Source organism: Heloderma suspectum, chromosome 16, assembly GCF_057233095.1.
Source record: "Heloderma suspectum isolate Gila_16-S chromosome 16, 16-S_ref, whole genome shotgun sequence".
In the NCBI taxonomy this organism is placed as follows: Eukaryota; Metazoa; Chordata; class Lepidosauria; order Squamata; family Helodermatidae; genus Heloderma; species Heloderma suspectum.
Window position 1 is genome coordinate 15,061,233 of NC_139473.1, and position 27,527 is coordinate 15,088,759.

Here is a 27,527-nt window from a genome sequence, read left to right on the forward strand (position 1 = left end):
TCAGGAAAAACTTCCTGATGGTTAGAGCAATACAGCAATGGAAGCAATGACCTAGGGAAGTGGTGGGCTCTCCCACACTGGAGGCATTCAAGATGAGGCCGGACAGCCACCTGTCAGGGATGCTCTGACCTGGATTCCTGCATTGAGCAGGGGGTTGGACTCGAGGGTCTTGTAAGCCCCTTCCAACCCTACTCTTCTATGATTCTATGAACCTGGCATCTAAAAAACAGTATTTTTGATTTTTCACATATATGTTTGCAGTGGTGTTACAGTAGATTTTGAAGTACGGGAGCATAACGTGGCAGCCTCCATAACCACACCCCCAAGGACGCTCTATAGTGCCACGCCTAGGATATATACATGTGTGCAGCCTATTTTTCTATTCTTTATACTCAAAGGAGATAGCACTTTGCTGAAAAACTCCATCCTGAAGCACACATCCCAAACAAACAAAAATCGACTCATAAAATTTCACAATTAAGTTTGCAAGGCGTGATTTCATTCTTATGCACAGTTACCTGGGAGTTAGCACCATTGAACTCAGCTTCGGACTGCATGGGTTCAACTTGTAAAAATCCATTGAGCTTCAGCAAACAATCTTCAGCCCATCAAAATGCAACTTTGGGCTTTTGATTAGAAATGCAAACAATCTTGCAAAAAAGTAAACTGCTGACTTGAAGCAGGAAGCCCATCAAAGAAAAGGAAAGAAGTATCCAAACTCTGCTGGATTACTTTCCCCATTCTCTGATTTCTCTATGTTAATCTGTCTCAAACCATAGTAAAACTTGAAAGCCTTATTATCACCTCATTCACCTGACAGAGCAAGGAGGCTCTGCCAGTTACCCTGGTACTGTGGCAGATGACATCACTGATGCTCTGAAAAGAGTCCCAGAGCTGTGGTTCGCTGCGTTCCTCCTCCACTACACCACAGTCTGTTTTAGAAGATATTCCATAACTGAGGAGCCACCACTGAAAAGGCTCTCTCTCCAGTTGCCGCTGACTTAACCTTGATGACAGAGACACCTGGAGAAGTGCCTTGGCAGTGGATCTTAATGATATGACAGAATCGTATGGGAGAAGACCATTATAATGCCCGCAGTAGGAGAAGGAAACCTGGTGTTCATTAAGATCAAAATGGATAGAACTGAACTTGCTGATGAAATCCTAATGCAACAGTTTAATGTTGGAGACTTCCTTTTCTTGAAGAATGGATACTTTCTGGTCAACAGCTGCTAAAACAGTCTCTTGTTTTCAGAAAGTTGCAATTGTTGACATCCCATTGATGTCCAACATCTGTGCCGGAATTCCAACTTACACTGCATCCCTTGTGCACTCAGTGATGATCTGTCCTTCCTGTCAAATAGTTCTGTGTAACTCACAAGCTTGCATACGCTTTCATCAGCAGAAGCTGACCTGCTGGCTGTATTTATTGGAGATGGCACAAGGTTGTTAGGAGGGAAGGGCGTGGTTGTGTATGTCAGAGAGAGACGGCCTAGTGCATTTCTAGCTGAGAGAGAGAATGAGTCTGCTGTTTCTCATATGACATTTTTCTTTTCTGTTTTTCTTTTCTTTTCTTTTCTTTTCTTGGAACTGGCACCTGCGTCTGAAATAGAACTGACCCACAAAAACAAAACAAGATATAGAAGGCACACTTAGTTACCATGCCGTAATTGGCAGCGAAGGGCTGTGAAGTTGGTGTAACAAACAGTCATCAACAGCCACTGTGGTGTGATGTGGGATGTCGTCAGCACAGTAATAGGGTGGATTAAAAAAAATAAAATAAAAGCTGTATCTGCAGCCAGATTCTAATTTGGGGAAGGGCCACAGCTCAGTGGCAGAAAACCTGCTTTGCATGCAGAAGGTTCTTGGTTCAACCCCTGGCATCTAGATGGATGAAAGGTCGGATTCGGTAGCAGGTGGCTCTAAGTTAGCCCAGTATTCCAAGCCATGAGGACTGGAATCTTTATATTGAGGGGAAGAACTACAGCTGAGTGGTAGAGCGTGTGCTTTCCATGCAAAAGATCTCAGGTTCAGTCCTCCAAGTAGAGCTAGGAAAGACCTCTGTCCCAGTGGAGGCTGGTGGGTTCGATGTCAGTGGAGCGGTAAGTCCGCTCCGAGTTTCAGTCAGAACTCCAAAGGAGCTATCCAAGGCATAGCTCCTTTAGAGTTCTAACTGGTTCTGACTGAAACCCGAAGCAGATTCACCACCCCGCTGACATCGGAGCTACCAGCCTCCATTGCTCTGTCCAAAACCCCGGAGAAATGTTGCCAATCATTGTAGACAATACAATGGTTTGACTGGGTCCATGTTTCTGGCAGCAGTCAGAGCTGCGGTGGTGAGGAGGCCTCAGCGGGGGTCACTGCAGAACCTAAATGCAGGTAGTCCCTTGTTCGAAGTCACTGAAGTGTCTTGCTTTGTACTTGGCTTATGGGTCAAGTGCAGAGTTAATAGAGAGGCTGGAGACCATGTTGGAGACAGAAAACGAAACTAACGTTTATTCCCTACTCAGTCCTATAGGCGGCATTGCACAGCGCCCCCTACAGGCCCTTGTGCTTGTACCGCCAACAGCGCACCCATGATCCCCCTTGTACCTCCCCAATTAGAAGAGCTGGAGACTTGACTTGGAAGTTGAACATTCAAGGAGGGACCCGGAAGATTCTGTCGTGGCTGGGCTTCTCAGCCCCCGTCCCATGTCTTATGGCTACAGCTTTGCCTGTTGTCCTGGGATAAGAAGTAGCAACCTGAAACCTGATAGACTGGAGCGCTGGGCAGAAAACAACAGAATGACATTTAATAGGGATAAATGGCAAGTTCTGCACCTAGGAAAAAGAAACCAAATGCACAGTTACAAGATGGGGGATACGTGGCTCAACAACACTACAAGCGAGAAGGACCTTGGAATCGTCGTAGATCACAAGCTGAATATGAGCCAACCATGTGATGTGGCTGCAAAAAAGGCCAATGCTGTTTTGGGCTGCATTAATAGAAGCATAGCTTCCAAATCCCATGAAGTACTAGTTCCCCTCTATCTAGCACTGGTTAGGCCTCATCTGGAGTACTGTGTCCAGTTCTGGGAGCCGCACTTTAAGAAGGATGCAGACAAACTGGAGAGGGTTCGGAGGAGGGCAACAAAGATAATCAAGGGACTGGAAACAAAGCCCTATGAGGAGAGACAGAAAGAACTGGGCATGTTTAGGCTGGGGAAGGGAAGACTGAGGGGACACAGGATAGCGCTCTTCAAGTCCTTGAAAGGTTGTCACAGAGAGGAAGGACAGGATCTCCTCTCAATCATCCCAGAGCGCAGGACACGGAATAATGGGCTCCAGTTACAGGAAGCCAGATTCCGGCTGAACATCAGGAAAAGCTTCCTGACTGTTGGAGCAATACAACAATGGAACCCATTCCCTAGGGAGGTGGTGGGCTCTCCCAACCTGGAGGCATTCAAAATGAAGCTGGACAGCCACCTGTCAGGGATGCTTTGACTTGACTCCTGCACTGAGCAGGGGGTTGGACTCGATGGTCTTGTAGGACCCTTCCAACCCCACTATTCTATGATTCTGTGACCTCAGGCTTAGCGTTGGTATGCGGCACCCTTGGGAAACTGCCGGGTTCCCAGCACGGCCCACAAGCACTGACATTTGCCATGGGTTTATCTAGTGGAGGTGCCTGGCCATTTTATTTCCCACAGTGTCCCAGGGCAACCCTACATCAGACACCCTGGGATGCTGTGGGAAATTAAAATGGCTGCCAACACCAGAGAAGCCCACAACCAGGGATCCACCAACGTAGGAGGGGATCCATCAGAGAGCACTTTCCCAAGGGCCACCTGTTTCCTGGAATCATCTTTCCCTCTTTGGTTCTATTCCCTGTGGGGTGCAGGAGATAGAGCATCAGACGTTGACTGGAAGAACTGGCTTCACATCCCTCATTCAGCCACTTGGGAGCCTAGCCTACCCAGCAGGGCTGTTGTAAGGGGGGACTGCTGCACCCAACACTATAAGGCAGTGTCTTCTTTTGGGAAGGATGTTTAGCAAAGTGTTAGAGCGTCTGTGCATATAGTCCCAGATTCAACCTCCGGCATCCCCAGTTAGAAGGACCTAGATTAAGATGGCCAGACTAAAAGCAGCATCAAGAGCATCAAACACACAGAGCCCAAACTAACAATAAATAAGTTAAATGTTTAAGGAGAAGGACCTAGAGTACCAGGCCAGTAAATATTTTTTTTAAAAAACCCTTCTTCCCCAGACTTTGGACAGCCACTGCCAGTCAGAGCCTGGTGCGCTGGGCTAGATGGATCAAAGGTTTGGCTGATGGCAAAGCAGCTGTATCATTTTGTATGGGAGAGAACATCTTTTGTGGCATATGTACAAAAGGGAGTGGTGGATCTTAGTCCTTTAAACAAATTAAGCCTTGCCAGGATTTCTATTTCTGGCCTGGTTAATTCCTTTTTCTAGGCTGAAGCTGGGCGGAGGGGTGGAGGGAGTAAAGTTGTGTGTGTCCATGTGTACATAACACACACGCACGCACGCACATGCAATATCTGGTTATCTTGTAAGGATTTCCCCGTTCTGTTGGACTAACTGTGATTCCTAATCTAATGTGCCACAAGGAGATAATCAGATTTTTATTTTTATTTTGTTTTTTAAAGGCTCTCTGTAGACAGATTCAATTTGGCTGTAATTCTGCTATGCTTTAAGCGAACCAAACAAAATGCCCATAGGGTTTGTTATATAATGGCGCTTACATAATCAAGTGGCAACTAAAAATATACTCCGGTTTAACTTCTAATGCAGTGAAGCATGAATTGATGATTCTCTTTCTAGAGAGAGGGTCTCTCCCTCTCTCTCCCTCTCCCTCTCTCTCTCTATTTGAGGACCAATATGCACGATTGGTTGCTCACAAAGGCGTTGCACATCATTAGATGGCCATATGTAGACAGGCCTGCTAGCTTTCAGGGTTTGAGCTGACATTGCAGGATTTTGGACGACGCCCTCAGGGTCTCTGGGGGGCGAGGGCACAGAATGCCGTGAGAGCTTTGGATATTTGCTCTGCCCCACATCCATCCAGCAATACCTCCTATGCCTTTTCTGGACAGGGATAGCCTAGCCACAGTGGAACATGCGCTGGTAACTTCCCGATTAGACTACTGCAATGCGCTTTACGTGGGGCTGCCTTTGAAGACAACCCGGAAGTTGCAGCTAGTGCAAAATGCAGCAGCAGCTAGACTGCCAACCGGAACATCTCGTACAAATCATATAACACCAGTTTTAAAGGAATTGCACTGGCTGCCAATACACTTCCTGTCAGAATTCAAGGTGCTAGTGATGATACTTAAAGCCTAAGCAGCTTGGGACCTCGACATTTGAGGGAGCGCCTATCCCTACATGTGCCTGCTCAAGGACTGAGATCTGTTGGAGGAGCCCTCCTCCTCCTTCTCCACCAGCGCAAGACACACACTGTGGCGGGACATGGGAGAGGGCCTTCTCTGCTGTGGCACCCCAGTTGTGGAACACCCTCCCCTTGGAGGCCTGATTGGTGCAGACACTGGTTTCATTCTGGAGCCAAGTAAAAACATGGCTTTTTACCAAAGCCTTTGAGGGCTAAATGCATTCCCTAAAGTAGCACACTGTTTTAACAGTTTTATTCTTTTAGATTTTAATTGGGATGAGCTCGTTTAATGTTTAATATGTTTTTAGCTGTTTACATTATTGTTTTATACTGTTTAAATCAGTTTTATCTGTACGCTGCCTGAAATCTTAACGATATAGGGCAGGATATAAATGCTTTAAATAAATAAAGAGAGAGAGAGATGCGAATGAAACTAGTAGGCTTTGCATGAGGTGGCCAGTGGTGGCAGCAGACCTCCAATCAGTGACATGATGGCTACCATTGAAATTTCCCACAATGCCCTTGACGTAGTGTTACTCCAGGGCAACCTGGGAAATTTCAATGTTTCCTCTTCTCTTCCCAGAAGTGTTCTCTACGGAATCAGGTGCTACCAATGAAACAGAAAACTAAAGAGGAAAACCTTTAACAGGTGCAATACAGGGAAGGGCCGTGGCTCAGTGTGACAGAGCACATGATTTGCCTGCAAAAGGTCCCAGGTTCAATCCCCAACATCTCCAGGTAGAGCTGGAAAAATTCCTGCCTGAAATTCTGGAGAGCTGCTGCCTGTCCATGTCAACAATAGGCTAAATGGACCAAGGGTCTGCCTCATTATAAGGCAGCATCCTGTGTTCCTGTGACAATTTAAGGCTAATTAAATGGGATGAATAAAGGATTTTAGCCTCTAACTGGCATGAAGGATCCTGGCCTAAATGGATAGGAAATAAATTGGGACTCAAAAACTATTAGCAAAACAAAACGGAGGAACAATAAAGAAAACAAATCTAGTGTGTGTTCACAGCAGAGGGAGGTAACTGTTCGTGGGTGGTTTGTCTGTCCAGCTAGGTGATCTTCAACCTGTTCTGGAAGGGGTTGCCTTCCCCCTAAAGGATCAGGTTTGCAGTTTGGGGGTGCTCTTGGACCCAGAACTGTCACTTGAGGCACAGGTGAACTCCGTGGCACAGAGCACCTTTTATCAGCTCAGGCTGATATACCAACTACGCCCTTATCTGGATGGAGATAGCCTAGCTACAGTTCTCCATGCTCTGATAACCTCTCGTCTGGATTACTACAATGTGTATACGTGGGGCTGCCTTTGAAAACGGTCCAGAAACTTCTGCTGGTCCAAACCAGGGCGGCGAGATTGTTAACAGGGATTGGCCAATGTGATCACATCATGCCAGTACTTTTCCAGCTGCACTGGTGGCCAGTCCTTGTCTGGGCCCGATTCAAAGTGCTGGTATTAACACTGAAAGCCCTACATGGCTTGGGGCCAGGTTATCTGAAGGATCACCTCCTCCCATATGTGCCTGCCCGGACCCTAAGATCATCTTCAGCTATCCTTCTCTGGGAACCCCTGCCAAAGGAAGTGAGGCGGGGGGCTACCGGGAACAGGGCCTTTTCTGCTGTGGCACCCTGGCTGTGGAATGAGCTTCCCAGAGAGACTCCCCTGGCGCCTACATTGTGTTGTTCCTGTCACCAGGTAAATGCCTTTTTATTTTTCCCAGGCATTTTAGTCTTTTAGCTCCGTTGCTTTAAATCTGTTACAGTATTTTAAATCTCTGCATTGCTGCTATATTTTATTTTGGGCTTGTAGTTTTAAGCTTTTACATTTTATATTGTATTTTATGATGTGTTTTGTGGTTTTAATCATGGTGGACCTCCCAGAGAGCTTCACATATTGGGCAGTATAGAAATACATGCATACATACATAAAAAATAATAAAATAAAATAACATGTATTTCCTCAAGATCTTTTGGAATTAAACTATGTAGGACAAAGATCCTATGCAGCTCCCTCATTATCAGCCATGTGGCATCCTGCTGTTGTACTAGTTTCCCTCTACTCAACACTGGTTAGGCCTCATCTGGAGTACTGTGTCCAGTTCTGGGCACCACACTTTAAGAAGGATGCAGACAAGCTGGAGAGGGATCAGAGGAGGGCAACGAAGATGATCAGGGGACTGGAAACAAAGCCCTGTGAAGAGAGACTGAAAGAACTGGGCATGTTTAGCCTTGAGAAGAGAAGACTGAGGGGAGATAGGATAGCGCTCTTCAAGTCCTTGAAAGGTTGTCCCAGAGAGGATCTCTTCTCGATCATCCCAGAGTGCAGGACACGGAATAATGAGCTCAAGTTCCAGAAAGCCAGATTCTGGCTGAACACAGGAAAAACTTCCTGACTGTTAGATCAATACGACAATGGAACCCATGACCTGGGAAGGTGGTGGGCTCTCCCACACTAGAGGCATTCAAGACGAGGCTGGACAGCCATCTGTCAGGGATGCTTCGACTTGGATTCCTGCATTGAGCAGGGGGTTGGACTCGAGGGTCTTGTAGGCCCCTTCCAACCATGGTATTCTATGATTCTGTGATTCTATATGATTCATGCCTGCCCCAGATCCAGGCCAGAATTACTCTTCAGATGTAGAACCTGAGATTGCAGAGCCTAAAGTCAACCAAACAGAGCTGCAGTGAGAAGAGAAAAGTACCTGAAGTACTTGAAAGGTTGTCACAGAGAGGATGGCCAGGATCTCTTCTTGATCATCCCGGACTGCAGGACATGGAATAATGGGCTCAAGTTACAGGAAGCTGGATTCCGGCTGGCACTCCTGTTCTCCCTGATCTCATCTGATCTCGGAGGCAGGGTCAGCCCTGGTTAGTGCTTGGATGGGAGACCACCTGGGAATCAGGCTTCCTGCACTGAGCAGGGGGTTGGACTCGATGGTCTTGTAGGCCCCTTCCAACCCTATGATTATATTATTCTATGAACATCAGGAAAAACTTCCTGACTGCTGGAGTAACACTATCATGGAACCAATGACCTAGGGAGGTAGTGGGCTCCCCCACACTGGAGGCATTCAAGACGAGGCTGGACAGCCATCTGTCAGGGATGCTTTGACTTAGATTCCTGCATTGATCAGGGGGTTGGACTCGAGGGTCTTTTAGGTCCCTTCCAACCCTTTTATTCTATGATTCTACCCTTTCAAGTAACCCAAAAGGACAGGTCACGCATGGTGTGCAGACACTCTGCAAAATGTCCCACCAGGGGAAGCACCAGATCTGCCATTTCAGAGGTTAGTAATGTGTTCCCCTGTGACTCTTTTTGAAGCCCATGTAGTCTGGCCAGTGTAAATCTTTTCACATGTGCATTTGATGTCATAAACTAGAGGTAGTAAGAGGTATTTTAAAATCTATAAACCCTGTGGTCAACTGGGTTGTTAAATGAGAGCATCTTGTTAGTGTATTATAGTAGATGCAATGCCCCAAAGTGTGATGCCAGTGAGAAGCCACATCTCCAAACACAGCAGACTGGTGAAATGAGATCCAGATACAAGTGTCAGTATGAACCAACCAGGCTTTGTATTGGCCCCAGGAGCGTAGCCAAGTCATTTGTAGTGTTAGAGGGGCCTAGAGATCCATAATGCTTGCTTAAGTTCATTATTGGTGCAATTCCCTTGTTAGTAAGCCTCTGAGCATGTGAAGATGAGTCAAAGGCCAATACATTCCACACTAATGAGCCAGGAGGCCTTATCACTGCTGTGCCTGAGAAGCAGAGGTTGTTTACCTTAAAGCTACAGGTGGCTGTGCTCAGAACCATACACTTCTAGTCTATGCTGGGAATGAATGCTAGGGGCGCTTGCTGCTGTTTTGCTCCCTCGTTGCTAACATGTATGGTATAAGACCTACTGTACCCCATGGCTCTTAGTTCAGAGAAGCTGTCTGATCCAACGACTGGGTACGCCTGTGTGCTGTAAGTTACCCAATGAAGTCTCCTTGTAAGTAAAGCCTTGAATCTGATTTATCACTATCTGGCACCTCTAACCTAAGAGTTCAACACCCACGGACGGGGCAACACAGGCTTTAATAGTCTGGCTCCTTTTGCATGGAGTCATGAGTTTCTTTTCACAGGCTGATATATTACATAGCAATGTATGCAAGATTTGTGCATGCTGTAATGCAAAGATTTACTTAGATGTTCAAATGCCATGCTGCAAGTAAGTATATTCTGAGCATTCTTGGAGACTTCTGGAAAAGCATATTGCTATCCATCCTCAAAGCATTAGATTTTGCTGATGTAATAAACTTATTGGGATAGCCCCGATTCAAAAGAAAACCCTGTACTCATGAGGCTTCTAGATTTAAATCCCTTAAATTGTAACAAGTATTCGTGGGCTGAAGGAATTGCCTAAAAGGTAGATTATATCTAATGTGATACGGATGTGAACAATCAAATCTGAGACAGGTGTTTCTCTACATTGGTTTTACATATAATGTAGTGCTGAAATGCACTCCTTTAATCACTAAGATAAATATACCTCCAAAATTTTGTTTATTTATTCAGTCATCGTCATCGTGTCATGTCCAGACCAAACTCCGCTCTGCCAAATTGTAGCCACCGCCACACCGCCGAGCTGTGGTGGTAGAAGGATTAGTTGGTGCAATGCACCATTACCAGGGTACGCCCGATTGTACAACAACCTTCGAGGAGGCTCCTTCCGTGTACCCCTATTTGTTGCTGTGCAGTCGTGTCCAACTCTTCATGACCCCATGGACCATAGCACGCCAGGCCTTCCTGTCCTCCGCTCTCTCCCGGAGTGTGCTCAAGTTCATATTCATTGCATCGGTGATGCTATCTAGCCATCCCATCCTCTGCCATCCCCTTCTCCTTTTGCCTTCAGTCTTTCCCAGCATCAGGGTCTTTTCCAGAGAGTTTTCTCTTCGCATTAGGTGGCCAAAATATTTCAGCTTCAGCGTCAGTATCTGTCCTTCCAATGTCCTTCCAATCAGGGTTGATTTCCTTTAGGATGGACTGATTTGACCTCCTTGCAGTCCAGGGGACTCGTAACCGTCTTCTCCAGCACCACAGTTCGAAAGCATCGATTCTTCGGCGCTCAGCCTTCCTTATAGTCCAGCTCTCACAGCCATACGTTACTACTGGGAAAACCATAGCTTTGATTATACGGACCTTTGTCAGCAAGACCTGATGTCTCTGCTTCTTACTATGCTGTCTATATGAAAAAGTATTTTTATTATATTTCACCTTTACTATCCCCTTTTCTTTATATTTGCCCATATATTTATAATGACCGCAAGGAAGTTTTTTCTCCAAAACACATTGGGCTTAGAATAAACCTCATTGCTAGCATATTCATTTATTTATTACATTTCCATTCTGCCTAACAGCCAAAGCCCTCTGGGCGGTTCACAAAAATTAAAACCACAAAGTACAACATAAAAACAATATGCAATATAAAAGCTTAAAATTACAGTATAAAGTTCAACCAGAATAAATCCTAGCACCAAAGCAGAGATTTAAAATACAAGAGCAGATTTAAAACAATAGAGCTAAAAAGACTATGGAGTTTTCTTCCTCTATTTCCACTTCCCTCCCTCGGATAGTCGCATATGTTCCATGCTCTTCCCCTCGCCCACCCGATCCTTCAGCATTATTGTCTACCCACACAATTCCCTGGGTACCTTATCAGATTAGGAGGACTTCAAAATGCGAAGCACATCAACGCTCAAAAAGAATTTTGCACTTGCTCGCATCTGACCGGCCTGTTGACTTCTGCTGGCTCAGATTTTGATGTAAACACATTCTTGATCTGAAGAAGCCATGTGGGCCAAAGATGAGATGTCGCTCGTAGCCTAATTATAGAAACACTGGGGCCTGCTGAACAAGTCTGGACTGTATTCTGTGGTTACTTCGTCCTCACGTGTCGTGGGCATCCTGTCCTAAAGTAGGGTGAAGGGAGAAGCAGAGAGATCTTCGACTTGCCCAGAGCTTCAAGTTGAGGGGATAGCAAGCTGTAGTTGGAAAGCCGTTACTACTTTTACACCAGTGGCAATGAGACAGAGGGGGGAAATCGATAGAAAATGACATCTTGTATATGTCTACTTAGACGTACGTTCCAGTATGTTCGGTGGGGCTTATTCCCAGGAAACTTTATGCTGTCAGTCGCAGCCTCAGTTGTGTGAAACAGCCATAAGATATGAATCTCGTTAAAGCCCAAGGATCTCTGTCGCTGGGAAATCCAGTTCTGTTTTGGCTTGATGGAGTTTCACGGCGAGTACGAGTCCCTTTGCGTCTGCAAGCTGAGCTATGGGCAGTTCCCCAAACTCTGGGGATTTTTTGCATATTTGGGGGAGGATGTTCCGCAATTTGCGCAGATTTCTGAGGAATGTGTACAAAATAATGGCTGGATTTGTGCAAATTAAGGCTGAATTTGCGCAGATCATGCAAATTTGGCTGCGATTTACACAAATTCAGCCATAATTTGCACAAATTGCTCAGGAATTTGTGCAAATTGCAGAACCTCCAAAAATACAGTATTAAGAAAGTTTGGCAGTTTCAAAGTTGTAGATGAGTGATTGTGAGTATATCATGCAGTTCTGTGAGTATATCATGCAGATCACTGCAGTTCTGCAGTGCTAAAACTTACAGTGCAGTCCTATGCATGTTTAGGCATAAAGAAGTCCTACAACTCCCAGCATGCCCGAGCCAGCATGCTGGGAGCTGTGTGCCTTTTTTCTAAACATGCATAGGATTGCAGCTTTAGTGTGACGACAGTGTCCGCCAACTTAAGACACATTTGTTTGCCTGGCATTTCCTGACTGCTAGCATTGTCAGCTACCCCTGGTTATTTTAATGAGATTTTATTGTTTTATCACTGTTTTATTGATCGGTTTTATGGTATCTTGCCATGTTTTTCTATTGTGGACCACTTGGAGATTACTTTTTTAAAAAATTGAGAAGTGGTACGGAAATTCTCTGAAATAAAACTGTTTTCAGGACATTTGCTTTTTTCTTAAATGTAAACAATTGCAGGGAAGTACATGGTATTGCCTTTACGTTTTTACAAGTATTCCAGAATAAAATTCTACATAATATAACATTTAAATTCCTTTACATTACATTTAAATTATGCTTTAATTTTTTTCCCTTCAAATATTTCAAGTAAACTCGGTGTGGTGTACTGGGCCAAAAAAATAAAATGGGGTACTTTTTAAAGCTTTGTTTATTAAATGCAAGTAAAGTAAACATGCTAAATTAAATCATCCTCTAGGATATGAGATAGTTTTCTGATGCAAACGGAAATTTTCCAATGCAAATTACCCCATGCAAATTAGAAATTTTTCCAGTTCATTATTTTTAAACCCATACCACTTACCTCTAAAGCAGCATTTCTCACATTTCTTTTTTTTCCCCCTGTGGACCACTTGCAGGTCTTGGCAGGCCACTTAATAAACCTTTTTCTTTCACAGATCTAAGCACAGAAGTCATATTCCAATAGCAGTTTTTTCCCCAGCTTTCTAGCCCTTGGGGATCTTCAGTGTACATGGACAATGCCTGAAGAAATCCCAGAAGCTGGGGTAAATGGGAGCTGAACAAGACTGTGCTGTCTCCAAAGTGTGGGGTTTCCATAACCTATGCACTTATTTTCCTCATCTGTTGAAGCATGCAACAGATACATATAAGAGGTTTTAGAATGCAGTTTTTCTTGGAACAGAACTTGGATTACCATGCAGTTATTTTCAAAAGGCAAACTTGCTGGGATTCACCATAATCACCAGTTGGTGTTTGTGAGACTGATATTAAAATGGCTTCAACTACTGCAGGAATGTGTTTTATTAAAGGTGTTTTATGTTACACTGCTGTTGGTGGGGGACACCTCTGGTGCTGATCTGTCCTTCCCCCAAGGTGTGATCTTTCTCTCTCTCTGGCTGATCATGACGCACTCCATCTCCCTCCTTCCCACTTTTGGAGAAGTGAGAGCGACAGCTAGACAGACAGAAAAGAAGCAGAGACTGCAACAGCTTTTTTTCCCCCTTTTTTTTCTGTTGATGGCAACTTGCTAACCTGTGAGTGTCTGTGTTCTGAGACAGAACAGACAAACAATTTCCCAGCAGGAGTGGCCAGGGAATTACAGAATGAGGCCAAGATTTGGCCTGTGTGATGGGAGGCGATACCTGGTTGCTTTGTCCGGGACTTTGTCCGGGATATTACAACATTCTTTGCCTAATGGAAAGATGGAGATATCAAGATTCAAGCACCTTGGATAGCTCTTTTAGAGTTCTGACTGGTTCTGATTGACACCCAGAGCAGATTCAAGCACCTTGGATTGCTCCTTTAGAGTTCTGACTGACACCCGGAGCAGATTCAGTCATCTTGGATAGCTTCTTTAGAGTTCTGACTGGTTCTGACTGACATCCCGAGCAGATTCAAGCACCTTGGATAGCTCTTTTAGAGTTCTGACTGGTTCTGGCTGAAACCTGGAGTGGATCCACCACCCCACTGACATTGGAGCCACCAGCCTCCACTGCCAGACCACTGTTCAGTGCTTGGGTGGGAGACCAGCTGTCATAGAATCGTAGATTTGGAGGGGGCCGTTTCGGCGACTGAGGTTCAGTGCAGGAATCCAGTTTAAAGCATCCCCAACAGATGTCTGTCCATTCTCTGCTTGAATAATTCCAGCGACGGAGAGCCCACCACCTCCCTAGGCAGTTGTTTCCATTGTCTGGCTGCTCTGACCATTAGGAAGCTGTTCCTGATGTTCAGCCGAAATCTGCCTGCCTGTAACTTAAGCCCATTATTTCATGTCCTATAGTCTCGAATGACAGAGAACAGGTTGTGGCCCTCTTCTGTGTGACAACCTTGGGTACTTGAAAAGTGCTATCATATCCCCCCTCAGTCTTCTCTTCTCAAGGCAAAACATCCCCAGTTCCCTCCATCTTTTCTCATAGGACTTCATAGAATCATAGAACGGTAGGGTTGGAAGGGGCCTACAAGACCACCGAGTCCAACCCCCTGCCCAATGCAGGAATCCAAGTCAGAGCATCCCTGACAGGTGGCTGTCCAGCCTCGTCTTGAGTGCCTCCTGAGTAATTGGTTCCATGGTAGTATTGCTCTAACAGTCAGGAATTTTTTCCTGATGTTCAGCTGGAATCTGGCTTCCTGTCACTTGAGCTCATTATTCCATGTCCTGCATTCTGGGATGATGGAGAAGAGATCCTGGCCTTCCTCTCTGGGACAACCTCTCAAGGACTTGAAGAGCACTGTCATATCTCCCCTCGGTCTTCTCTTCTCCAGGCTAAACATGCCCAGGTCTTTCAGTCTCTCTTCGTAGGGCTTTGTTTCCAGTCCCCTGATCATCTTCGTTGCCCTCCCCTGGACCCTCTCCAGCTTATCTGCATCCTTCTTAAAGTGCAGTGCCCAGAACTGGACACAGTACTCCAGATGAGGCCTAACCAGTGCTGAGTAGAGGGGAACTAGTACTTTAGGCCTGAAGACACCTGTCTGAAATCCCAGTGAGTTGCCACCAGTCAACATAGACAGGACTGAGCTAGATGGACCAGTGCTTTGGCTCAGTAGACATCAGCGTCATGAGTTCATAAGTTTCCTGCAGTGCCTTGGTCAGAGCAGTGGAGGCTGGTGGCTCTGATGTCAGCGGGACATTGAATCCACTCCAGGTTTCAGACAGGACCAGTCAGAATTGTACAGGAGCTACCCAAGGTGCAAATGTTAGAGTTCTGCTGACCGAAACTGGGGGCAGATTCAGTGCCCCACTGACATCATAGTGACCAGCCTCCACTGGGTCAGAGCAATGCCACATCCAGGGCATTACAGGAAATTTAAAATCATCGGTGCACAATTGCAGATCATGCTACCAATGCTGCCTGCCACCACTAACCCACCCCACCCCCCCCGTAAGCCTGTGGGGGGACTCACTTGGTGTCTGGGGATCTGCAGACCTTCTGCACTGAGGAAGGAACCTAAGACCAGTTCTTTCTGATTTTCAGAAATTAGGAAGGCTTGGGGGCAGGGTAGACAAGTGTGAATTGAACATACACGCTGCTTGAGTCTGTATTTTTTATTAGCAACTACTTCTGCTTCATTGAGTCAGCGTTATTGTTGCGTTTTGGAGTTTCCGGGACTCTTTGCACTCTGTACATTTCTGTATCGCCCCGGCCGTGGGCGTTGAACTCTTAGGTTAGAAGTGCCAAGATAGTGATACATCAGACTCAAAGGCTTACTTACAAGGAGTACTTTATGGGGTAACTTACAGCACACAGGCATACCCAATGGTTGGATCAGACAGCTTCTCTGAACCAAGAGCCATGGGGTACAATGGGTTTTATACCATACATGTCAGCAGTGAGGCAGCACGACAACAGCAAGCGTTAATTAGCGTTCATTCCCAGCATAGAATAGAAGTGTTTGGTTCTCAAGCACAGCCACCTATAGCTTTAAGGCAAACAAACTCTGTTTCTCAGGCACATCAGAGTTAAGACATTCTCCTCATTAGCAAGGAATGTTCTGAGAAGGCTGTTATCGGCCTTTTGACTCATCTGCACATGCTCAGAGGCTTACTAGCATGGGAATTGCACCAATAATGAACTTAAGCAAGCATTATGGATCTCTAGGCCCCTCTAACACTACAAATGACTAGGCTACACTCCTGGGACCAATACAATTTCACAGCTCCCTGGGCAAGTAAATCGTCCCACACATCTATTTAGGATGAGTGTTCTTAATCAGTGTTTGCCCCTTGTGAACTGTGTTGCATTACAAACCTGAGTTGTATTTTTCCATCCGTCTGCCTCCCAGGAACTGTGTCCAGGAGTTGCAATTCAGTCCCTTTCTGAAAGAATCTGTGTTCCTTCTTTCTTTCTTTTTTAACGGTAATTGACTTATTTATGAGATGCAGGTTACTTAAGCAAACAAGATGGCAGCAAAAAGGCTTTTTGAGACATTGTCAAACCCAGTTAAGCAAACATACATACACGCTCTCACTCACGCACACTCACGCACATATACACAGATGCAATATCGTGATCCCCAGGATAAATAAGGATACTGGGCTGTGTTTGGTCTAAGGGGAATTGTTGATTGCTGTGCAGATCGGGGGGGGGGGAATGCCTTCCTCCGTGAACCATTAGTTGAACATCACTTCGGTTTTGTGTGTTAGCTGTGATACTTAGAAAACCGTATTCCACATATCTGTGCAAGCTAATGTAGATTTTTTTTAAGTTGCTAGTGGCAGAGTTCAACCAGGCATAGAAAATACTACTTTGCATTTATTTTATTTACTTTCTTACTAACCAGCTGCATTTATATATATTCATAGAATCATAGAATAGTAAGGTTGGAAGGGGCCTATAAGAGCCTTGAGTCCAACCCGCTGCTCAATGAAGGAATCCAAGTCAAAGCATCCCTGACAGATGGCTGTCCAGCCTCATCTTGAATGCCTCCAATGTGGGAGAGCCCAGCACCTCCCTGATTCCAAATTTCCATTTATACATATACATTACTTTGTGCACATTCTATGCAAACCACTGTCCTCTGCTTTCCTCCCTTCTGGTGATGCATTTCCTCTTTTTTTGGTGATGCATAAATGACCAGCACAACAACCCGATAATTGAACCTGGGTCTCCCAAATCCCGGTGCAATGGTCTAACCACTGTGCCGCATGGCTGCTACTATTCTTTATGGCATTTGTAGCCTCCTCCTCCTACAATGGATGAAATTACTCAGTAGTTAGAAAAAGGTTTTCAAAGGCTTCCATGTTGACAGAGATGTATTTTTCTGCTGACGCCTAGGAGGCAACAATGCTAGTGAAGGATTTTCCCCAATGACTCTTTCTTCTGGCCATGTAGCCTGCTTTGGGATTCTAAGATTCCAGGAAATTAAAGCCGAGAGAGGGAGGGAAATATATCTGTATTAAGTAAGCTGGTGAAATGGAAGTCATCAAAGCCTCAGCATCCCAGCTGTTTGTTCGGGATTATTGAGATGCTGCAGACCTTTGTTGCTATTGAGAGTAATGAGGTGGACACTGAGCTTTCAGCTCAGAGTGGAAAGTTTTTTCTTGCGTGGCTTGAAAAACACACACACAGTCCTATGCAAACGGCCTGCATATATTCTGCAATCACACCATACAAACATGCAATTTAGTATTTGGTTTATCCTAACTAGGGATGTCAGAGACATCTGCAGTGGATTCAAATAAGTTCAGATTTCTATGAATCCGTCCGGCAGTTTCCACAGTGGACCAGTTTTTTCTGAGTCATGCAGACTTGCAGACCGTTTTTTAAGCTTGGGGGGGGATTTACGCTAATGCGCATTAGCGCTAATGTACATTAGTGCAAGTGCTCATTAGCGCAAATGGAACTAAATTCTCCTACATTGTTAAAAAACCATCCGATTCTGTCAATGAGAAGATGATGGAACAAAAGACATCAGACAATCCATAAAATGCAGGTGGATTGGATTTAACAAAATCCATACATCCGTAATCCTGTACATCCCATACACCTTAGTCCACCAGGAATTCCATGCAGGTCGGTGAGAGGGCTGGCGGAGAAGGGACAGATCACTCCATCTATCCTCCGCCAGCTTCCTTGGTTTCCGTGCTAGTCACAGAGGAAGGAATTCCTCTTCCCACATTCTCATCACATGGTCAGTGCCTCAGCTTTGAAATACCCTCTGTAAGGACATTTGACTGGAGCTGACATTACCATCTTTCCACCGCCAAGAAGTTTTTATTTGCCCCCAGGCATTTTAAATTGGTTTCATTGCTCCTATCTGCTTTATACATTTATGCTTTTGTTGCCCTCAGTTTTGTGGTTTATAAATGATAAGACATTTTGGCCTACAACTCCCATCATCCCTCACTGTGAGCTATGCTGCCTAGGGCTGATGGGAGCCCTAGGCAGCATAGAATGTAAGAAGAGCCCTGCTGGATCAGAACAAGGGTCCATCTAGTCCAGCATTCTGTTCACAGTGGTCAACTAGGAACCCACAAGCAGGACACAATGCAACAGGACCCCCCCAGCAATGGGTGTACACAGGCTCACTGCGTACTCCCTATAGCTTGCTGGAGAGGTATGAAGTTGTGGAACGCCTCCGTCTTGGAAGGAGAGTGAACTCAGCAGGGTGGCTTCCTGCAGCATCCTCCATTGGTGTGGCACAGAGCCGGGGGGCGGGGGGGCTCTAATCTTAGAATCATAGCATAGTAGGGTTGGAAGGGGCCTACAAGACCATCAAGTCCAACCCCCGGCGTCCAAGTCAAAGAATCCCTGACAGGTGGCTATCCAGCCTTGTCTTGAATGCCTCCAGTGTGGGAGAGCCCACCACCCCCCTAGGTCATTGGTTCCATTGTCGTATTGCTCTAACCGTCAGGAAGATTTTCCTGATGTTCAGCCAGAATCTGTCTTCTTGTCACTTCAGCCCATTCTTCCATGTCCTGCGCTCTGGGATGATCGAGAGGAGATCCTGCCCTTCCTCTCTGTGACCACCTTTCAAGGACTTGAAGAGCGCTATCCTGTCTCCCCTCAGTCTTCTCTTCTCCAGGCTAAACATGCCCAGTTCTTTCAGTCTCTCCTCATAAGGCTTTGTTTCCAGTCCCCTGATCAGGCCATAACCATGTGCACTCCTAGTTTATATGAAAGAGAATGTGATAAGATGCATAGCTTTCATTAATTTATTATTTTATTACTGTACACTGCCTGGGAATCTGTCAGGATGAAGGGCACCTTAGAAATTCTTAAAAGTGTGTGTGTGTGTGTGTGTGTGTGTGTGTGTGTATCCACGTGTGTGCGTGTATGTACATATATACAGTCAGGGCCAGAAATATCGGAACGAGGATAACTGTTTGGGCAGTTGGCCTCTGTACACCACCACGTTGAAGTTGAAAGGAAACATACCCAGATGGGAGCGAAGTCAGGACTTTCTGCTGTAATTCAAGGGGTTTGACAAAAGTGGGGCACTAACCATTCAGGAAGGACAGGCAGTGGCATACACAGACCCCCATCGTTGGGGGCTCATAAGTAATGGAACAAACCAACATCATTTCAAACTTAAGGATCGCCTTTAATACCTGGATGAAAATCCTTTGCAGTCAATGACTGCCTGAAGTCTGGAACCCATGGACATGACCAAATGCAGAGTTTCCTCCCTCGAGATGCTTTGCCAGGCCTTCACTGCAGCTGCCTTCAGCTGCTGCTTGTTGGTGGGTCTTTCTGCCTTCAGTCTTGTCTTCAGTAAGTGAAAAGCATGCTCTATTGGGTGGAGATCAGGTGACTGACTTGGCCATTGAAGAACATCCCACTTCTTTGCCTTGAGAAACTCTTGGGTAGCTTTTGCTGTATGTTTTGGGGCATTATCCATCTGCAATATGAAGCGGCATCCTATCAGTTTCGCAGCATTCGGCTGAATCTGAGCAGAAAGTATAGCCCCATACACTTCAGAACTCATCCTGCTGCTTTTATCAGCAGTCAGGTCATCAATAAACACCAGTGACCCGGTTCCATTGGCAGCCACACATGCCCATGCCATGACACTCCCTCCACCATGTTCGGCAGATGATGTGGTATGCTTTGGATCATGAGCTGTTCCTTTCCTTCTCCATACTTTTCTCTTCCCATCATTCTGGTACAAGGTAATCTTGGTTTCATCAGTCCAAAGAATCTTATTCCAGAACTGGGCAGGCTTTTTTAGGTGTTTGCTGGCAAAGGCTAATCTGGCCTTTCTGTTCTTGAGGGTTACCAGTGGTTTGCACCTTGTTGTGAAGCCTCTGTATTTACATTCATACAGCTGTCTCTTGACCAAGAACTACCGGAAGTACAAGCTGGGTTTCGAAGAGGCAGAGGAACTAGAGATCAAATCGCCAACATTCGCTGCATCATGGAGAAAGCAAGAGAATTCCAGAAAAACGTCTATTTCTGCTTCATTGACTATGCTAAAGCCTTTGATTGTGTGGATCACAACAAACTGTGGCAAATGCTTAAAGTGATGGGAGTACCAGACCACCTTACCTGTCTCCTGAGAAACCTGTACGAGGGTCAAGAAGCAACAGTAAGAACCAGAGATGGAACAACCGATTGGTTCAAAATTGGGAAAGGAGTACGACAAGGCTGCATATTGTCACCCTGCTTATTTAACTTATATGCAGAGTACATCATGAGAAATGCCGGGTTGGATGAATCAGAGGTCGGAATTAAGATTGCCGGGAGAATTATCAACAACCTCCGATATGCAGACGATACCACCCTAATGGCAGAAAGCGAAGAGGATCTCAAGAGCCTCTTGTTGAGGGTGAAAGAGGAGAGTGCAAAAGCTGGTTTGAAACTCAACATTAAAAAAACGAAGATCATGTCATCTGGCCCTATCACTTCCTGGCATATAGAAGGGGAAGAAATGGAAGCAGTGACAGATTTTACTTTCTTGGGCTCCAAGATCACCGCAGACGGTGACTGTAGCCATGAAATTAAAAGACGCTTGCTCCTTGGGAGGAAAGCTATGGCCAACCTAGACAGCATAGTAAGAAGCAGAGACATCACCTTGCCGACAAAGGTCCGTCTAATCAAAGCTATGGTTTTCCCAGTAGTAATGTATGGCTGTGAGAGCTGGACTATAAGGAAGGCTGAGCGCCGAAGAATTGATGCTTTCGAACTGTGGTGCTGGAGAAGACTCTTACGAGTCCCCTGGACTGCAAGGAGGTCAAATCAGTCCTTCTTAAAGAAATCAACCCTGACTGCTCATTGGAAGGACAGATAATGAAGCTGAAGCTCCAATATTTTGGCCACCTAATGCGAAGAGAAAACTCCCTGGAAAAGACCCTGATGCTGGGAAAGACTGAAGGCAAAAGGAGAAGGGGACGGCAGAGGATGAGATGGCTAGATAGCATCACGGATGCAATGAATATGAACTTGAGCACGCTCCGGGAGAGAGCGCAGGACAGGAAGGCCTGGCGTGCTATGGTCCATGGGGTCACGAAGAGTCGGACACGACTGAACGACTGAACAACAACAACAAAGCTGTCTCTTGACTGTATATGTTGACAATGACATGCCTACCTCCTCAATAGCATTCTTGACCTGGCTAGGTGTCGTGAAAGGGTTCCTCTTCACCATGAGCAGCATTCTGCGGTCATCCACTTTAGTTGTCTTCTGTGGTCTTCCAGGACTTTTGCTGTTGCTGAGCTTGCCAGTTAATTCCTTCTTTTTCAGGATGTTCCAAACTGTTGTGTTGGCCACTCCCGATGTTTTTGCTGTCTCTCTGATGGATGTATGTTTCCTCAGCCTAATGATGGCCTCCTTCACTCGCATGGACGCCTCTGTGGACCTCATGTTGGGAGTTCCAGTGAACAGCTACCAAATGCAAATGTAACACTCAGAACCACCTCCAGGCCTTTTATCTGCTTGATTGGCCATGGGGTGCCCAGGAAACATGCCACACCTGGCCATGCAGCTGCTTGTCAGCCATTCGTTCCATTACTTGTGCACCACCAACGATGGGTGTGTGTGCATACCACTGGCTGTCCTTCCTGAATGCTTAGTGCCCCACTTTTGTCAGACCCCTTGAATTACAGCTGAAAGTCCCGACTTCGCTCCCATCTGGGTGTGTTTCCTTTCAACTTCAATGTGGTGGTATACCGAGGCCAACTGCCAAAACAGTTATCCTTGTTTCGATATTTCTGGCCCTGACTGTACACACACACACGTATAATTTTATTTTACTTTTTACTAGCCTGCTCACAGCTAGTGACCTGTTTTTCATTTTTGGTTTTCTTGGCTAACAGTGTTTGTGGGCTCTTACAAGGCTGTTTGAGATCTTAAGTCTTACAGGTGTGGTGGAATCACAGAATCCTGCCAGGGGTAGAGGGCAGTGTCAGAGAGAAAACAAATCTAGAACCCTTTCCCTTGTCATGCTAAGTTTCGAAAAACAGGTTTACTACCTCTGGGAGGGGTAAGCCTAAGATGGTAGCCAAATCTAGGTCTGCCACACCACATCTATCCAAGACTTTGAAACCCCATTTTTAAACCTCCTTTCTGTCTTGTTATTTGTGTGTGTGTGTGTGTGTGTGTGTGTGTGTGTGTGTGTGTGTACAGACACATGCTGGGGCTGTTCACACAACAGGCTAACCCACATTCAGTGGTTGAGTGTGGGATGTTTTTTGAACCATGGATTGTTTGTTGAACCATGGGTTAGCGTGTTGTCTGAACCCAGGACATTTTCACAGGGTGGCTTGTTAACCATGCAGTGTGGCTTTTTATCCACCCTGAACAACCCAGCAACAAACCATGGTTTAACATAAGAACAGAAGAAGAGCCCTGCTGGATCAGACCAAGGGTCCATCTAGTCCAGCATTCTGTTCACACAGTGGCCAACTAGCTGTCGACCAGGAACCCACAAGCAGGACACGAGTGCAACAGCACCCTCCCGCCCATGTTCCCCAGCAACTGGTGTACGTAGGCTCACTGCCTCTGGTACTGGAGGTAGCACATAACCATCAAGACTAGTAGCCATTGATAGCCTTTTCCTCCAGGAGAGGTTCTTCACGCTGGTTCTTAAGCTTGTTCGATAAAAATAAACCACACTGCATGGTTAACCAGCTGTCACACAGGTGATTGATGCTATCCTGCTTTCTATACAGGTCAGTCTCTACTAGGGATGCTGGAGAAATTTGAGACAGACTAAAATGAGCTCGAATTTCTAAGAATCCAAGCTGCAGACTGTGCTGTGGAGGGACCTCCTCAGGCCACCGGCTTCCAGATGTTGTTGTGTTTTTTTACTTTCCCAAAATTTACACATATTTATTGGTAGAAAAATACACACGTTTCTGCTGAGGAAAAGTTGAATGGAATGAGGGACATTACACTAAAGATTACATACTAAGGTGAATTCTGTAAATTGTCACGAGACCTCTTACATAATAATTTGCATATTTTTCCATATAATGCAGACAACAAGACAAAAAGTGCCTGACAATCCGCAAAATACAGACGGAGTGGATTTTACACAGTCCATCCATCCCTAGTCTCTACACAAAAGAATAAATGGACGCAAATCCGACATAGGAAACGCCAACATACAAAAACCAATGAAAATGAGAACGTTTTAATCTTTCAGGACACCCCTTTCCTCGCCTGAAAGTTGTCATTCTCCTCCAGAAGATTTTCAAAAGGAGACTCTGGTGTGAAATAGCTGAATGAGAACTAATGGCAACATTTGATTCTGCTTGTTTGGGCTTGAATACAAACCATGGTTTCCTGTCCCGCTACAGATGTTAATTTTACTATCAGTGCTCACGATGATTGTGTTATTATCCCGAGTTACTGCTGTTGTGAATTATCACTGTGCTTACTTTGCATACATTTAAGCTCTAACTGAATTGTCAGAGTCTATACTTCCTTTGCATTTCATTATTTATTTATTATTTATTTAGAGCAGGGAAATGCAGCTACTCCTCTCAGGGATAGGTCCTCCCAACAAAAAACCCAGGCCTGACATTTTTCTTTTCCTTGCCTCCGTAGGCCTCAAACCTTCACACACACTCAGGGCCAGCCCTACCATTAGGCAGAGTGAGACAGTTGCTTCCAGTGGCAATTGCTGGGAAGTGGCAGGTGAGAGAACTGTGGGCCACATGACTTGCCCTGTGCCCCCTAAGCTATCCAGCTGCCTTCAGATGCAGTGGAGAAAGATGTTCCATCCCCAGTAGTAAAATAAGTTTCATCTGCTAATCCACTTGGCTTTCTACATGGAGTGGGAGTAGGTGCCATCTTGTTCTTCTTCTCAGGCAGCAAAATATCTTGGGCCAGCCCTGCACAGACTCATACCTGAGCAGTTCTTCGTGGCAGTTTTGGCATGTTTGTTGATCACCCTTCAGTACTCCCTGCTTGGGTCTTGGCTGAATGAAGTGTTGTGGGTCAATAAAGACAGCTAATCTTTGCATGTTCCCTTCCGTCTTCAGAGTTGCCCTCGTCAGAACACCTGAGCGTGGCAGATGCAACGTGGTTGGCACTCAACGTGGTGTCTGGAGGAGGCAGCTTCTCTAGTTCTCAGCCCATCGGCGTGACCAAGATTGCGAAGTCGGTGATCGCTCCGCTGGCTGACCAGAATATCTCCGTGTTCATGCTCTCCACCTATCAGACAGACTTTATCCTGGTAAGGAAACACTATGCCAGCAGTGAATGCAGGAAGCCACGTTGCCTCCGTGGAGGGCCTGATAAGAGATCCGATCGCCCTAAGCCAGCCGTTCCCAACCATTTCAACCTTTTAGAATGCAGGGGGAAACTGCACAAAAGCAGTTTTGGTGGTAGGAAACCACCAAATGATGAGTGTTTGGGGGCTGTGGGCTGAGGTTCTTCACCCCTATTTTAAACAAACATGGCCTTGGCCCTCAAACATAACTGTCTGATGCAAACATCTGTGGCCTCCAAGAACCACCAGCTCCAAGGAGCGTCTGAGGTGCGCCATAAGCTAACAAGATGTTTGTTCTCACGAGTAGATCTTTTTTTTTCCCTCCCCATACTCAGGTACGTGAGCGGGACCTGCCCTTTGTGATGCACACCCTGGCTTCTGAGTTCACCATCCTCAGGGTCGTGAACGGGGAGACGGTGGCAGCCGACAGCCTCGGGATAACAAACGGATTTATGAAACCGAAACTGGGTACGGTTCCCCCGCTGCTTTCCAGCTGGCCCAATTCGCCAGGAGCAGGGCTTGTTTTCCAGCTCCTGCCCACAGAGAATTATTGTCCCTAGTTTGTCTTTGCTTTGGGGGGAGATTCGGTGGGGAAGGCGAGGAGAAGCCCTTTTAGGAATGTTAGTATGCACACTAGAGTCTTCACATCCCAGCTCACTCCCCTCTGAAGTTAAACCTCTGAGGGTGCGATCCTCTGCATGTTCAGACAGAAAAAATGTCCTACAACTCCCAGCATGCCCCAGCCAGCCTGGGCATCTACCATGCTGGCTGGGGGAAGCTGGGAGCTGCAGGACCTTTTTCTGTCCAGACCTGCCTAGGATTGCAGCCTGAGTGGGGGCTGGATACATCTTGGGTGTGGACGAGGCCATGATGTGCAAGGACATTTGTGGGCACACGCTGACAGAGACTGTGTGGCAGACAAACCACCATTTCCTATGTCCTGCCAGGCTCACACCAGCAAGGCCTAAAGCAAAGGGGGGAGTTTTTCCTGTTTTCGGCCACTTTTTATTAAAAAACAAAAGAAAACCCTCCCGTTGGTTTCAGTGGGAGGGAAAATGGGGACACAAACTCCAGGACTGGCATACTCCCCCACCATTCTGGGAGCATCTCCAGGGAACAGGGGGACTTTTGATCTGGTGAATCCCAAGCCTGCTCTGGTCTACCGCCAACCCCACCCACACCCAGAATGCCTCCTTTTTGCTACTAGTCCTGATGGCTCTGTGCTACCTCCAGTATCAGAGGCAGTGATCCTATATACACCAGTTCCTGGGGAACATGGGCGGGAGGGTGCTGTTGCACTCGTGTCCTGCTTGCAGGTTCCCGGTCGACAGCTGGTTGGCCACTGTGCGAACAGAACGCTGGACTAGATGGACCCCTTGTCTGATCCAGCAGGGCTCTTCTTCTGTTCTTATGATCTCCTTGCCCTCTCCACTTCCCTTCCCTAAGCACTGGAAGCTGCCACTGTGGCCACTGTGTGAACAGAATGCTAAACTAGATGGACCTTTGGTCTGACCCAGCATGGGTCTTCTTATGTTCTTATGTTCACACAGTGTATAATTAAACTATAGAATTCGCTACCACAGGATGTAGTGATGGCCACCAATTTGGATGGCATTAAAAGGGGGTTAGACAAATTCCTGGAAGAAAGGCTGTCAGTGGCCACTAGTCCTAATGGCTATGTGGTACCTCCAGTACCAGAGGCAGCAATCCTATGTACATCAGTGGCTGGGGAACCTGGGCAGGAGAGTGCTGTTGTGCTCATGCCCTGCTTGCGGGTTCCTGGTCGACAGCTGGTTGGCCACTGTGTGAACAGAATGCTGGACTGGATGGACCCTTGGTCTGATCCAGCAGGGCTCTTCTTATATTCTTATGCCATTACCACTGTCGGAGCATTGATGGCAGAGCGGCAACACCAGCAAAAGCTTTTGCACCCCAACAAGGAGGCCTTCAAGTGCCAAACTCTTCCTTCACTTATGGACCTCCCTCTGCACCAGAATCGGGGGAGATCTGCTATATCCTATGATTCCTGGGCCCCTGGAGTTCACGCATGCGCATGAACACTAAAGCACCATAGGGTGCGCACCCTGCCAGAAGTATCGGGCTGTGGCCCTGGATGTGAAAAGAGGGATGTTCCCTGTGCACAAGAGTCCATCCTTCTATTGTCTGTGAAATGTTAGGTTTTGCCTCTAGACCTCCGCTGTAGCACTAGTAGAGTAGCCATGGGTAGGGATGTATGGATTGTGTGAACTCTGTTCCATCTGGATTTCGTGGGTTGTCAGGCACCTTTCATTCTGTCTTCCGCTCATTGATGGAATTGGGTTTATTTAGTTATTTATTTCATTTCCAAATTTGCGCAAATCCCCCCAATGCCCATTTTAGCCTATGGGGGAAATGCGCATTTTCAACTGGTTTTTTTTTTAATGCGTATTTTTCTATTACTAAATTTTCGCAACATTCCAGAGAGTTAGAAAAACAGTCCGTGGAATCCTCCCGACTGGGGAAAAGCCAGTCCGCTGTGGAATCTGCCAGTCAGATTCATAAAAATCTGAACTCATTTGATTCTGTTGCGGATTTCTCTGATGTCCCTAGCCGTGACTGGATCGAGTGAGCGTTAGTATGGGCCTGGTCCATCACAGAGACAACCATCCTTGAGTCCTATTATTTATTTATTCCATTTCATTTTTATACTGACGAATCGCCAAAGCTCTCTGGGCGGTTCACAAAAGTGGATTCCATTGAAAGCTGGGCATGCTTAGCACCATTTCAGGTCAAGTGGGATCCAATGGGACAGGAAACGTGGCTTTATGCTACGGTGTGTCCTAGGCCTAGTTCTTACCAAGGAAGTAAACTTTTCTGGGTGAATCAGTTCAGACTGCAGCATGGGAGGGGAGAGGAGAGGGGGGAATCACATGATTGATGTGCCAAATTCCCTGCAGATGG

General features: G+C 46.2%; 1 protein-coding gene across 3 annotated transcripts in view; it reads left to right on the top strand.

Moving 5' to 3' along the window:
- The window catches only part of CASTOR2 (cytosolic arginine sensor for mTORC1 subunit 2), a 119,959-nt gene that overhangs the window by 66,665 nt on the left and 25,767 nt on the right, over positions 1-27,527 (top strand). For all 3 annotated transcript variants that reach the window (XR_014786104.1, XM_084822485.1, XM_084822484.1), the window contains exons 3-4: positions 24,358-24,551; positions 24,923-25,055. Coding sequence is in view for 2 of the 3 variants with exons in the window: in XM_084822485.1 (XP_084678611.1) it covers positions 24,358-24,551; positions 24,923-25,055 (327 nt within the window). In the remaining variant the exon portion in view is untranslated. The remainder of the gene's footprint in view (positions 1-24,357; positions 24,552-24,922; positions 25,056-27,527) is intronic.